The sequence below is a fragment of the Peromyscus eremicus genome, chromosome 15 (assembly GCF_949786415.1).
Source record: "Peromyscus eremicus chromosome 15, PerEre_H2_v1, whole genome shotgun sequence".
NCBI classification, from domain to species: Eukaryota; Metazoa; Chordata; class Mammalia; order Rodentia; family Cricetidae; genus Peromyscus; species Peromyscus eremicus.
In genome coordinates this window covers 64,654,013-64,666,625 of record NC_081431.1, presented here as the reverse complement: position 1 = coordinate 64,666,625, position 12,613 = coordinate 64,654,013, and the positions used below count along the sequence as shown (strand labels likewise).

The window sequence follows — 12,613 nt, the reverse complement described above, 5'->3', positions numbered from 1 at the left end:
CGATATATAATTTTTCTTTAAAACTCCCCTAAATTATTTTATGTCTAAACACATGCTAGTTGATTTTTTTGTTTGTTTGTTTTTTTGGGTTTTTTGAGACAGGGTTTCTCTGTGTAGCTTTGCGCCTTTCCTGGAACTCACTTGGTAGCCCAGGCTGGCCTCGAACTCACAGAGATCCACCTGGCTCTGCCTCCCAAGTGCTGGGATTAAAGGCGTGCGCCACCACCGCCCGGCGCTAGTTGATTTTTAACAGAATGTATCTTGATAAAATTTAAATATTAAAATACAAAATTAGTCATTTTTTTCCTGGAGGCAGAGTTTCATATTTACTAGACCAGCCTTGAACTTACTATAAGGCCAAGGGTGACCGTGAACTTCTGATCCAACTGCTTCTATTTCCTAGGTGCCATGATTATAATTGTGCACCACCATGTCTGGTTTAAGAGGGGCTGTGAATGGAACCCATGTTAGACAAGCCTCCTGCCAACTGAGCTACATCCCCACCTCCAAATTAGTCAAGTTCCGAGCTACTGTTGAGTCAAGGCAGCGTGCTGCCCTTTTGGCCCCAGAAGTTGAGTACATTCCTGTTTTCTTGTTGCCTTTTTTTTCTCTTTAAATTTTGTGCTGAGTCCTAGTTACCAAAGAGTACTGAACCAAAGCCAAGGGGATAAACAGAATCTTAAACTTTAATAGGGCAGTTGGCATGGACCAAACCTGGGCTGGCCAGGCCTTCTGACTGGTACCTGAAGGTAGACATAAAGGGACGGAGGAAGTCAATGAACTCTGCCTTTCATGACGATCTCTTGACATCAGATTTCCCTTTTTGTACATACACGTGTCTCCTCTGATCCTGTGGAGATGAAAATTGACATCCACACTCATATTCTACCAAAGGAATGGCCCGATCTAGAAAAGGTAATGGCAACTAATGTGCGGGATTCTTTCTGGACCTTTTCCAGAGTCTCTCAACAGCTCTATTTATAGACCTCGCTCTTCTTTGGAGATGGAACTGAATGTCATTCTTCTTCGCTCTTGGGGGAGTGATTTTGAAGAGACTTGGTAGCTATAATTTCCTACTGTCTAAAGATGACTTTTGCATTCATTTCGACGGAGCAATGGCTCAAAGAAATAGAGGGTTTCCTGGAACCTTTCTTTCCCCCTCACATGACACATCCTTTCAAATCCCTGGATGATTTAAGTCAAGCAGCTTTGCTGTCTTTTAAATAGTGTGTTCAGCTGTTGGAACGACACCTGCCAACTACAAAGATCGAAAGTCACGCTTGCAACTAAAAGACCATTTAAAAAAAAATAGAATGTTGTTGGTTTCCAAAATGTTTAAAATAGGCTCTAGAAGCACCAGGAGATAGCTTTGTGAAATGTCTTTTCAGTCTATTTCAGAGCTCTGTCTGAAACCTTTCCTGCCTGATCTTTAAGCTGTGAACCCTGTTAGGGAGACCTGGGAAGCAGGTATCTTAGAAATCCCCAGAGGCTGTGACATGAAATTTTTGTACATTGCGTTTCTCTAAAGAGTGTTCTCTGTAAGAAGAAAAAAAAGGCGGGGTGGACCTGTGGGCATGGCTCAGTGATAGAGTGTTTGCCTAGCATGTGGGAAGCCCTGGATTCCAGGAGGGGTGCTGAAAGGGGAAGCGTTCTTTGGGTGTCCCTAAGAATGGAAACTTCCCTTAAAGACTAATCCTGTGTGGTGGTGGTGGTGGTGGTGGTGGTGGTGGTGGTGTGTGTGTGTGTGTGTGTGTGTGTGTCCAGAGACATCAGATTCCCCTTGAGCTGGAGTTACAGGATGCTGGGAATAGAACTCAGGTCCTCTGGAAGAGCAACACACACTCTTAACCTCTGAGTTATCTCTTCAGCCCATTTAACAACTTGTAAAGTTGGTGTCAGTAGGCTGAAGAAGACAATTACAGAGTATATTCCAGACCAGGAAGGAAGGAAAGGAGGGAGGGAGGAAAGGAGGAAGAGAAGGAGGGAGGGAGAGGTACTGAAAAAGCAAGGTGGGAACACAGAGGAAACTTGTAACTATCTAGAAGTTAATTTAGGACAGCATCTGGTTTTACCCTGTCTTTCCTGTTCTGGAGTACTTTCATGTTACTGATAATGTTTAATCTTTATTTTATTTAAGGTGGAAAAAAATGAGTTAACACAAACTCTAATTATGAAACGGTTCATTGTGCAAGCACATTTTCTTCTCACTGTTATTGCATATAACAATGCTAACCTCAGGCTTAGTGTGTAGATCGGGTGATGCAGTGTTCATGTAGCATGCGTGAGGCCCTGCGTTCAGTCTCCAGGACTGTATTAAAGCGGGTCTGTGCCCGTTGTCCCAGCACTCAGGAGGTGGAGGCAGGAGGGTCAGATGTTCAAGGTCATCCTCCATTGCACAGAGAGTTTAAGGCCATCTTGGTTTATATGAGACCCTGTCTCAAAGGAAAAAAAAACAAACCTTTGATCTCAAGCATTTCTTTGTCCATTGGTAAGTGATCTGGGAGGTAGAAATAACAGATTGAAATGTGGGAATAGTACTGAGCTGTCTGAAAGTCTATCCCATTGTGGCCAATGGAAACAGAGAGCCCCACTGACCTCACACCCCGCAGTGGAGCTTGTCTGCTTGGGAACTTCTTGTCCTGGGTACATCTTAGAAAAGTGTAAACAACACTTCATGATGTTAATGATTTTATGAGAGGAATGTCCCAACCACGTCCCAGGAGCCCTATGGAAGCTACTGGTAGTGTCTTTCTTCTTCCAATACTGTTTTCAACCCCTGGCTTACGATGTATCATCTGAGGAACACTATGTTGAATAAATGATGTATGAAATGTATCATACTCTCTAACCTGACAGTTTTAGGAAAACACAAAGACACAGACAGACATAGACACAGACAGACAGACAGACAGACAGACACACACACACACACACACACACACACACACACTCAAATTCATGACATCCCTCAATCTAGTGGAAGCAAGGAGTATTAACTCCAAAGGCACAGATTTTCTTTTTGTTTGAACCTCATAAAGTTCAAACAAAAAAGCCACATGAAATGCTCAGAGCTCCCATGGTGGGCTCTGCTCTGAAGCTGCTCAAGAGTTCCCCACTCAGGACTCCTTTATACCAAGAAATTTTTATGCCATCCGACATATACTAGTGTATAAAATAGGTATGCAAATCAAACATGTACTGAAATTTACTTTAAAACAATTCTTTAATATGTACTAAGGATAAAAAGCAAATTTTCATACTCATGAGATAAATGTGTTTGTATATAAAGAATTAAACCTTGGCTGAACATTGGACACTGCAGGACATAAAACATCTTCAATGCTTTTTGGAATTGATGAGTATTTTGTTTCTATAACAGTGCTGAGAATGCTATATCACATAAATATATAGTATAGAATGGCAGAAGTATTTTTAGGGCCATTCCACAAAGCATTGGGAATTCTGTCCTAATCCCAAACCAAAAGTCTTGAAGCCATCTTATGAATTTCAAGCCAGCAAATGAAACAACAAATGTTTTGTTTGTTTGTTTGTTGTTTGTTTGTTTTTTGAGACAGGGTCTCATAGCCCAGGCTAGCCTCTCTGTGTAACCAGAGATGGATGACCTTGAACTCTTGACCCTCCTGCTGCTGCCTCTCGACTGCTGGGATTAGACGCATAAGCCACCGTGCCTGTGTATATGGTGCTGGGGATCGAACCAGGACTTCACACACACAAGGCAAGCACTCTCCAGACTGAGCTCTATGTCCAGCCCTGGGACAGCAATATTTAAAACAAGCACTCGAACATAGTACAATCCAAAAATACACTAACAGGATACTTACGAGCTGAGGAATGACGGCAGGGAAATATTGGAAGTCTTTGTTTTCCATAGTGAATCCATCATGTTTCTCTAAGGGCCGGAAACTATACGTACAGCAGTCACTCACTGCAATTTAGTGCATACAACGGTCTCGAGTCCAGCGGAGGTGTGTCAGGGGCTTGTTCGTTGGCGTGGCACAGTGTGACAGCCTGTACAGTGCAAAGTACACGGGCTGTGTGTGTTCAGAACCAAGGCTTCAGGGAAGTTGCACAACGCAACTCGGGCACAGACTGCCAGAACCACCTCGGATTCGTTACGCATCTGACTTAGAATTGATTTGTGATCTTTGCATGCTTTGCTGTTGCCGAAATTTTCATAACACCCAATAAGAGACCACCACATGGGATCATGACCCACAGTTTAAAGAGTGAGTTCTAGAAGACCTTTCCCACCTGTATTCTCCTTGAGAGATTGGCCAGCATAACTCATCATCCACCTAGATAATGTCCCACCAGGAGGGTCCCAAGCTCCAGGGTCTCTACCTCCTTATCTAGATGGGAATCTTGAAAGGGCTTAGAAAGTTCTGTGGTTTAAATGTTATCTCCTCTCAAAATTCATATATTGAAACCCTCCCTTGCAAGCAAGAGTACCCAGAGGTGGGGCTTCAGGAAGTAATTAAACCTCGAGGAACCGGGCGATTCTCATAAAACAGTCCAGAGGAAGCTCTACACTTTTTTCTTGGCATGAGGCTTGGCAGGAACCAGAACATAAATGTCTGCATTTAGATGCCTCTGGTGGGTGGCATTGTGTCAGAGTATCCCAAGGGGACTCAGACAGAATAAGTCAGAGAGGAATTTTCAGTTCCAGCCACATGGAGGTACACTGCACATAGAATCCAATGCTTCATCCATTCTTCTCTTTCTCTTCCCCACCTTGCCCACTCCCCCCAGATAGGGTCTCATTTTGTAGCCCGGGTTGGAATCCGACACACGATTCTCCTGCCTCAGCTTCCTAAGTGCTGCGTTCCAGATGTGGAGGACACCCCAGCCTCTGCTTGCATTCTTACTGTGGGATCTGAGCTTAAAGCCAGTCTTCACAACTCCCTCCCAACAGTTTAAGCCAATGCCCACTGTTTCTGGGTAACACATTCTCTGGCATCCTTAGAAAGAGTGATCATCTCACTAGGTCCCAAGAAAATCCTCCATCTGAGCACAGGAGGCTGTTTCCAGCTAAGTCCTAAGAATAAAGACCCTCCTACTCCCCATCTTGGACAACCAGAGGACCCTAGAACAGAGCCTGCTCTTTGCGGGGAGGAGAAAGCTTTCCGGAGCGGGCTGCCATATTCTCACCTCCCTTTCCTGTCTCCTAGCCCCGCCCCCCTCCACAGCCTATCTCCATGTGAAGCAGAGAACTGGACATCTAGGGCTGGCAGTTTCCAGGCGCCCCACCATCTGGACCCTAAAGGCATTTTTTTTAAAAAAAAACTGATTGGAAAAAGGGGAGATAAAGAATTTGGGGGTACATAGATGTATGTCCCGGGAACTTCCTAAGCAGCAAACAAGAGTGCACTTCCAAGCAGAAGTCTTGGTGGCTTTTTCTACTACCTCCCGCTCCTCTCACCTACTCCACTGAAAGAGGAGGGTTATTTAGTCCCATGCTGCAGGCAGATAAGCAGACCCTTCATAAGAATAAGAGCAACAGTAACAGTCATAATACCTTGTACCTTTGGAAATGAAAAAGAAACAAAAACAATGCTGAGGTGTTACCTCAGTTGAGGACCCGAGTTCAGTCCCCAGAGCCTATGTAAAAAGCCAGGCATGGTGACATGTACTAATCATCCAACACCAGGAAGATAGAGACAGACTGACCCCTGGGGTTTGTGGACCAGTCAGCTTAGCCTAGTGGGTAAACCCCAAGCCAATGGGAGAGAGACCCTGCCTCACAAAATAAAGTGGATGGAACCTGAGGAGGAACAATTCTCTACATATGCATATGCCCCTGCACACATGTATGCTCACACATGAGCACACACACAAATACACAAAAAGAGAGAGAGATGATTTACACAAAACGTCACAACATGTGTAGTTATTATCTACACTATTAACCCAGCTTGACAGGTAAAGCACTTGATATTTAGAAGTGAACCCAGAGCTTTGTGGGTCCCCCAGAGCAATCTAACCCCATCCAATGGAGAAGTCTGGCCCCCGACATACCACTACTTCCTCTGTTCCTCAGTGTCCCCCTTGACACCAGGTCCCTTCCCCAATTCTCCCATTCAGATTAACCCACAGAGGGAAATTCCTTGTAGGATCCCAGCCCACAGGTGAAGCAACCAGATCTTTAACACAGTAGACATTTCCCTGGGAGTGATGGTTAGCCAGTATTGGGATAATTAGACTCCAATGGCCGTGATTCCCTGAAGGATGAGAGTGAGGTAAAGGGAGTTATATCTGTGTGGGCTAGAGTCTTTCTCTTTATTCCTTTATTTCTGGCCTATATTACCAGAGTAGAATGTGTTGGGTCTGGTTTTGTTTTGTTTTGTTTTGTTTTGTTTTTTGAGACAGTATTTCATATGTCCTAGGCTGGCCTAGAACTTGCTATGTAGCTGAGGATAACCTTGAACTTCTGATTTTCCTGCCTTCACCTCTGGAGTTCTGGGATCATAGGTGTATACCACCATACTTGGTTTATGCAGTGCTGGGGATGGAACCCAGGTCTTTGTGGATGCCAGGCAAGCGCTCTACCTACTGAACCACATCTTCAGCCCTCTAGAGCTGGTGTTAAAGTAGCATTAACGACAGCAGAAAGTCGTTTGACTTCAAATTGTTTTTTAGTAGGGAACCTATTTTAAAACGCCTGTCTCTGATCTTTTCTCACAGTTTCTCCAAACTTTCTAATGGAATAATGAAAAGAATAAGTTAGTGCTATTTTGTTTGGGAATCTTAAGTATCTTTGGAAGAAATTATATCATCGCTTTTCAAACCTGCCTTTTCTTCTTAAATATTAATAGACACACCCCCACAACCTCCACCACCTTGCGCAATGAAGAAAGAAAAGGGCAGAGTCAGCACCTCTGGGATGATGATTAACTGACAGTTATAAAGAACTAGTATTTCACAGATCTTTTTTTTTTTTTTTTTTAAGCACCTAGGGCTGGGTGCTGCCTTATTTTTTTTTTTTAAGTTTTATTTATTTCACATACAGTGTTCTGTCTGCATGTATGCCTGCGTGCCAGAAGAGGGCACCAGATCTCATTACAGATGGTTGTGAGCCACCATGTGGTTGCTGGGAATTGAACTCAGGACCTCTGGAAGAGCAGCCAGTACTCTTAACCTCTGAGCCATCTCTCCAGCCCCGATCTTTTGTTTTTACTTGCTATGGTGATTTCAAACAGGGGTAGGGTCAGGATTTCTTTTCTTTGTTGCTTCCCCCCGCCTCTCTAGGACAGGGTTTCTCTGTGTAGTCCCGGCTGTCCTGGAACTCACTCTGTAGACCAAGCTGGCTTCAAACTCAGAGATCTGCCTGCCTCTGCCTCTGCCTCTGCCTCCTGAGTACTGGGATTAAAGGCGTGTGTCACCACCACCTGGCTAGGGTCGGGATTCTTAAAGAAAATTTGTGTGGTTTAGGGGATGGATGACTCAGTTAGTAAAACACCTTAGAAGCAGGAAGGCCTGAATTTGATCTTCATAACGCACATTAAAAAGCAATCCTTTAGCCAGACAGGCGGATCTCTGAGTTCGAGGACAGCCTGGTCTACAGAGCAAGTTCCAGGACAGCCAGGACTACAAAGAGAAACCCTGTCTAAAACAAAACAAAAAATCCCAAACAAAACAAAACCAAAAAGCAGTCCTTTAATCCCTGAACTGGGGAGTAAGAGACAGGTGGATCCTTGGGGCTCATTATTTAGCAGAAATTCTGTCTCAAAACTCCAGGTGGATGGTACCTGAGAAGCAACAGCTAAGGTTTCCTAGCCTCCATCTACCCACACACCTCCGCACACATGTGCACCCACATAAACACACACATACATTTTTAAAACAGATAATGTGAGGCGGAAAGACACCAGATTCATGGGAACAGAGTACAGTGGTTTCTAGGGAGTCAGGACTCACTATCCACGGTTATGGAGAATCTTGGTTCAGGAAGTCATGGGGGAAAATGTTTTGGGTTGATCTATAATGAGGTAACTTGGCAACAGTGATATGGTGAAGTCCACAGTGAAAGCTGCTCCAGACTGGTCTGCTGGGATTCCAAACGTGTGCCACAGCACCCAGCTTTTTCACATGAGTGAACAGGCTCAAACTCAGGTCCTCTTCCTTCATTTACCAGCTGAGCTATCTCCTCATCCCGTAATTTGACTTAAACTACCATTCTAAGAAATTAGATCTCTGTTTTCATTCCTCAGGAGTTTTGGGGGTTTATTTTGGTTTTTGTTTTTGGGGGTTTTGTTTTGTTTGGTTTGGTTTTTGGTTTTTTTTCAAGAGAGTTTCTCTGTATAGCTTTGGAGCCTGTCCTGGAACTCACTCTGTGGACCAGGCTGGCCTTGAACTCACAGAGATCCACCTACCTCTGGCTCCTGAGTGGTGGGATTAAAGACGTGCGCCACCACTGCCTGGCCTCCTCAGGAGTTCTATTGAACACATGATGAAGGTATGAAATCCCCAGTAAGTTAAAATATCACTTAAGAATTGGACAAGGTAGCACAAACCTGTAATCCCAAGTGCTTAGGAGACTGAGACAGGGTGATGGATTCAGCCAGGAGTTTGAGGGGGGGAATAAAACTATAATAAAACTCTCAAACAACACTAAACTAGCCTCCTCCTCTACGTCTCTTCCAATTTTTTGAGACAGATTCTCATGTAGCCCAAGCTGGTCTCAAACTCCCTATGTAGGCAGGTATGACCTTGAACTGCAGATTGTCTGACCTCCACCTCCTGAGTGCTGGGATTAGAAATGTGAGCCACCATGCCCAATTTATCTAGTGCTGAGGATGGAACCCAGGGCTTTGTGCATGCTAGGGAAGCACCCTACCAAATGGGCTACATCCCCAGCCCCGATACAGAGATTTTCTTTCTCTATAAGTGTACCAGTTTAAAGGAGAATTGATTTAATGAAAATCTTGAGCCAGTATGGAGGAGGGAACAGACAGAAAGATGGTGTCTGACAGGACAGAGCTTGGGATCCTGGGTCTGGAGGATGCGCCGTGGCTGCAGGCCCGTCTTCTTTACTGGTTAAGTCTAACCACACTTCTCCTCCTGGCAGAAGTTCGGCTATGGAGGCTGGGTGCAGCTCCAACAGCAAGGCAAGGTGAGTTTCTCCCCGCACATACCTAAGGGCGACCCAGGGATGGTATCCCTGGCTTAGCGTATTGTTGGCTGGGCTTCCAAGAAACTCAACTCTTCCCGCTTGCATTAACCTTGTCGTAGGTGAGGAAGTAGCCGGTCGGTTTCTCAGAAATAGTAGGAAAACTGGGGGTGACTTCAAACAGCAACGCCTATGAAATAAAAACCAGAATTGAAACACCACTACAAAAAAAACTCACAAAAACTTTTTTTAATTTTGTTGTATTCGCCCTGGATCCAGTTTTAGCATTTCCTGCTCTGCCCCAAGGATGTGACTTGGCCCTCTATACAGGTTATTACAGTACATTAGGACTGAACAAATTAGTGGATTGTAGTTGGTTGTTTTACTATTTTTATTTTGAGAGGGGGCTGCCACCTAGTTCCCAAATAAAACACACAGAGGCTTACTATTTTTTATGAATGCCTGGCCTTAGCTTAGCTTGTTTCTTGCCAACTTTTCTTAAATTATCCTGTCTATCTTTTGCCTCTGGGCTTTGACCTTTCCCTGTTTCTATATACCTTTCTCTACTTCTTACTCTGTAGTTGGCTGTGTGGCTGTGTGGCTGTGTGGCTGGGTGGCTGGGTGGCTGTGTGGCTGGGTGGCTGGGTGGCTGTGTGACTTGTGGCTGTGTGACTTGTGGCTGTGTGGCTGGCCCCTGGAGTCCTTCTTCTTCTCTCACTCCTAGATCTCCCTCTCTCCCCATTTATCCTCTCTCCTGCCAGCCTTGCCTATTCTTTCTCCTGCCTTGCTATTGGCCGTTCAGTTCTTTATTAACCCCTCAGTTGTTTTAAACAGGCACTGTAACACAGCTTCACAGAGTTAAACAAATGCAACATAAAAGAATGCAACCCATCTTTGCATCATTGAACAAATGTTCCACAGCATAAACAAAGGTAACACATCTTAAAATAACATTCTACAACAGTGGATTGGTTAGGAGAAATCAGATGATGAAGATGTTGAATCAGCTGACCTTGTGCTGTTACACAGACTTACTTACTTTCACTGCCCATATATTGCTTCCCTAGAGAGCCAGATTATGCTCCATCTCAAAGGTCTTTTCCAGCCCTATTGTGTCAGAGATATGACATTTTCTAGACACAAGTCGCCCTCCTGGGTCTCACAGCCAATGGTTCAGATCAGCAAGTTGATGGATTGGGCCATCTTCAGTCAAGTAGGTAGAAAGGGCTTGTCTCTGTGTTCAGCTGCTAGTACCTACACAGAGCAACCTTTCAATACCAAGCCTGAAAGGCAAGAGACAGAAAAGCTGAGCTCCATTAAGCAATCGAATTTTTATCTCCATACTGATTATGGAAAAAAAATCCCTAAAACTATATGGAGAAGAAACATGTTCCAAAACATTCCGGAAAGGATTAATACAGGTTGAGGGGATGGCTCCATCAGTAAAGGTCTCACACGGCAAGCTCCAGAAACCGAGTTCTATTCCCCAGTACCCGTGTTAACAGACAGACATGGTGATGTGTGCTTGTAATCCTAGCACTGAGAAGGTAGAGACAGGTGAGTCCCTGGGGCTCTCTGACTGGCCAGCCTAGCCTGCTCTGTGAGTTCCAGGCCAGTGAGAGAAGCCACGGTGGACAGCCCCAGAGGAAAGGCACCCGAGGCTGACCTCCACACACAGCCACCTGGATGGCCACATTTTGATTTTATCCAAGCAGGTTGCCTTTGCTGATGTGATTTTTCTGACTCAGGGAGAAGCAAGGATGATGAAAGACGGGAAGGTCTTCAGAGTGATCCAACAGAACTGCTGGGACCCGGAAGCTCGTATCAGAGAAATGGACCAGAAAGGTACTTACGACGTGAAATGCTCTCAATGTTTCCGTCTGCTGTAAAGCAGCACCCGCCCTTAAAGTTGATGATCACTTGATGTGATTTATGGGATGGCAACTTCCGATTCCCATTTCCCCACCAGCCACGCTGTTACGGATTCAGTAGAGAAAGGAGGACCGTTGTGAGCCAATGCTTTTAGAGCATGGATTTGAAAGTTTTAAATTAGTTTAAAAACAAAGTGGTATACTACCAAAATGATAACAGTGCATGTTATTGCTTAAAATATTTTTACTTCTGGTCTAGCGAACAGCTCAGTGGATAAAGCACTGGCCACGTCACTGTGCAGATCCACAGAAGCCACGTAAAGCCAGATGCAGTAGTGGAACACTGTGCAGATCCACAGAAGCCACGTAAAGCCAGCTGCAGTAGTGGAGGTGTCTATAATCTCAGCATCCCTGTAGTGAGATGGGAGGCAGAGACAGGAGGATCCCAGAAGACCACAGGCCAGTTGGCCGGGGGCACTACAATCCCTGTGCCCCTGGGGTGAGACAGTAACTGAGACAGACTCTAAAATCTCGTGGACAGCCAGTGGCAAGGGACAGAGGGGAAGGTGAAGACTGATACATAAGGTTGGCCTTTGACCGCCACATGCATGCTGTGGCACAAATGGTTCACACACACACACACACACACACACACACGCACACACACAGGCACAAATAAATTTAGAAAATTTTAGAAAGCACATGCGTGCACATGCTCTTTTTTTTTTTTTTAAACTTAATTTTATGTGCATTGGTGTGAAGGTGTCAGATCCCCTGGAAATGGAATTACAGACAGTTGTGAGCTGTCATGTGGGTGCTGGAAATTGAACCCGGGTCCTCTGGAAGAGCAGCCAGTGCTCTTAACCAATAGGCCATCTCTCCAGCCCCGCACATGCTCTTTTTTTATCGTCTTCTGCCAACTCCCTCCCTATAAGTCTCGTTCCTGTCCTCTTGTTGTGCTTGTGAGCCTCTGGTTTTTAACCAGGATCCTCTGTGTGACCAGAAGGTTTAGAACTATCCACTGGAGTCTGGTGGGCTCACTATTGGCTACTCAACTGCAGACAATAACCATCCCTCCCCCAGAATCTATCAGTCTATCCCAGTAGTTCGGCAAGGTGGGTACAACCCCATGAGCCCCGCTGCAATGAGTCAGTCTGTCATTGACTGTGGACAGCACCAGCCTTGGGCAGGCCCACTGCTTACTTCAGATTTGTTTATTTTTATCATATATTATTATCATCATTATTATTATTTTACAGGACTTGGTGTCAGGTCCTTTCCGGAGTTACAGACAGTTGTGAGCTGTGATGTGGGTGCTGGGATTTGAACCCAAGTCCTCTGGAGGAGCAGTCAGTGCCCTTAACCACTGAGCCATCTCTCTAGCCCCATTACTTCAGATTTCTGAGAAAGGGTCTCATGTACAGCCCAGGCTGGCCTTGAACTCACTATATGTAACCAAGGTGGCCTTGAAGTCTTATTTCTCCTGTGTCCACTTTCAGAAGTGCTAGAATAACAAGCTTACACCCCCATGCCCAAGCAGAATTGTGTTTTATTTCAAAGTCCACAAAAAAAGGAGTCACTCTGGCAGCACCAAATGAATAGGGCTGTCTTGAAG

The 12,613-nt window shown here is 45.0% G+C and overlaps 1 protein-coding gene across 1 annotated transcript in view; it reads left to right on the top strand.

Moving 5' to 3' along the window:
• The first annotated feature begins 858 nt into the window (after positions 1-858).
• Positions 859-12,613, top strand: part of Acmsd (aminocarboxymuconate semialdehyde decarboxylase) — a 36,624-nt gene continuing 24,869 nt past the window's right edge. The window contains exons 1-3 of the mRNA XM_059280505.1: positions 859-915; positions 9,086-9,130; positions 10,876-10,972. Of these exons, the coding sequence (XP_059136488.1) occupies positions 859-915; positions 9,086-9,130; positions 10,876-10,972 (199 nt within the window). The remainder of the gene's footprint in view (positions 916-9,085; positions 9,131-10,875; positions 10,973-12,613) is intronic.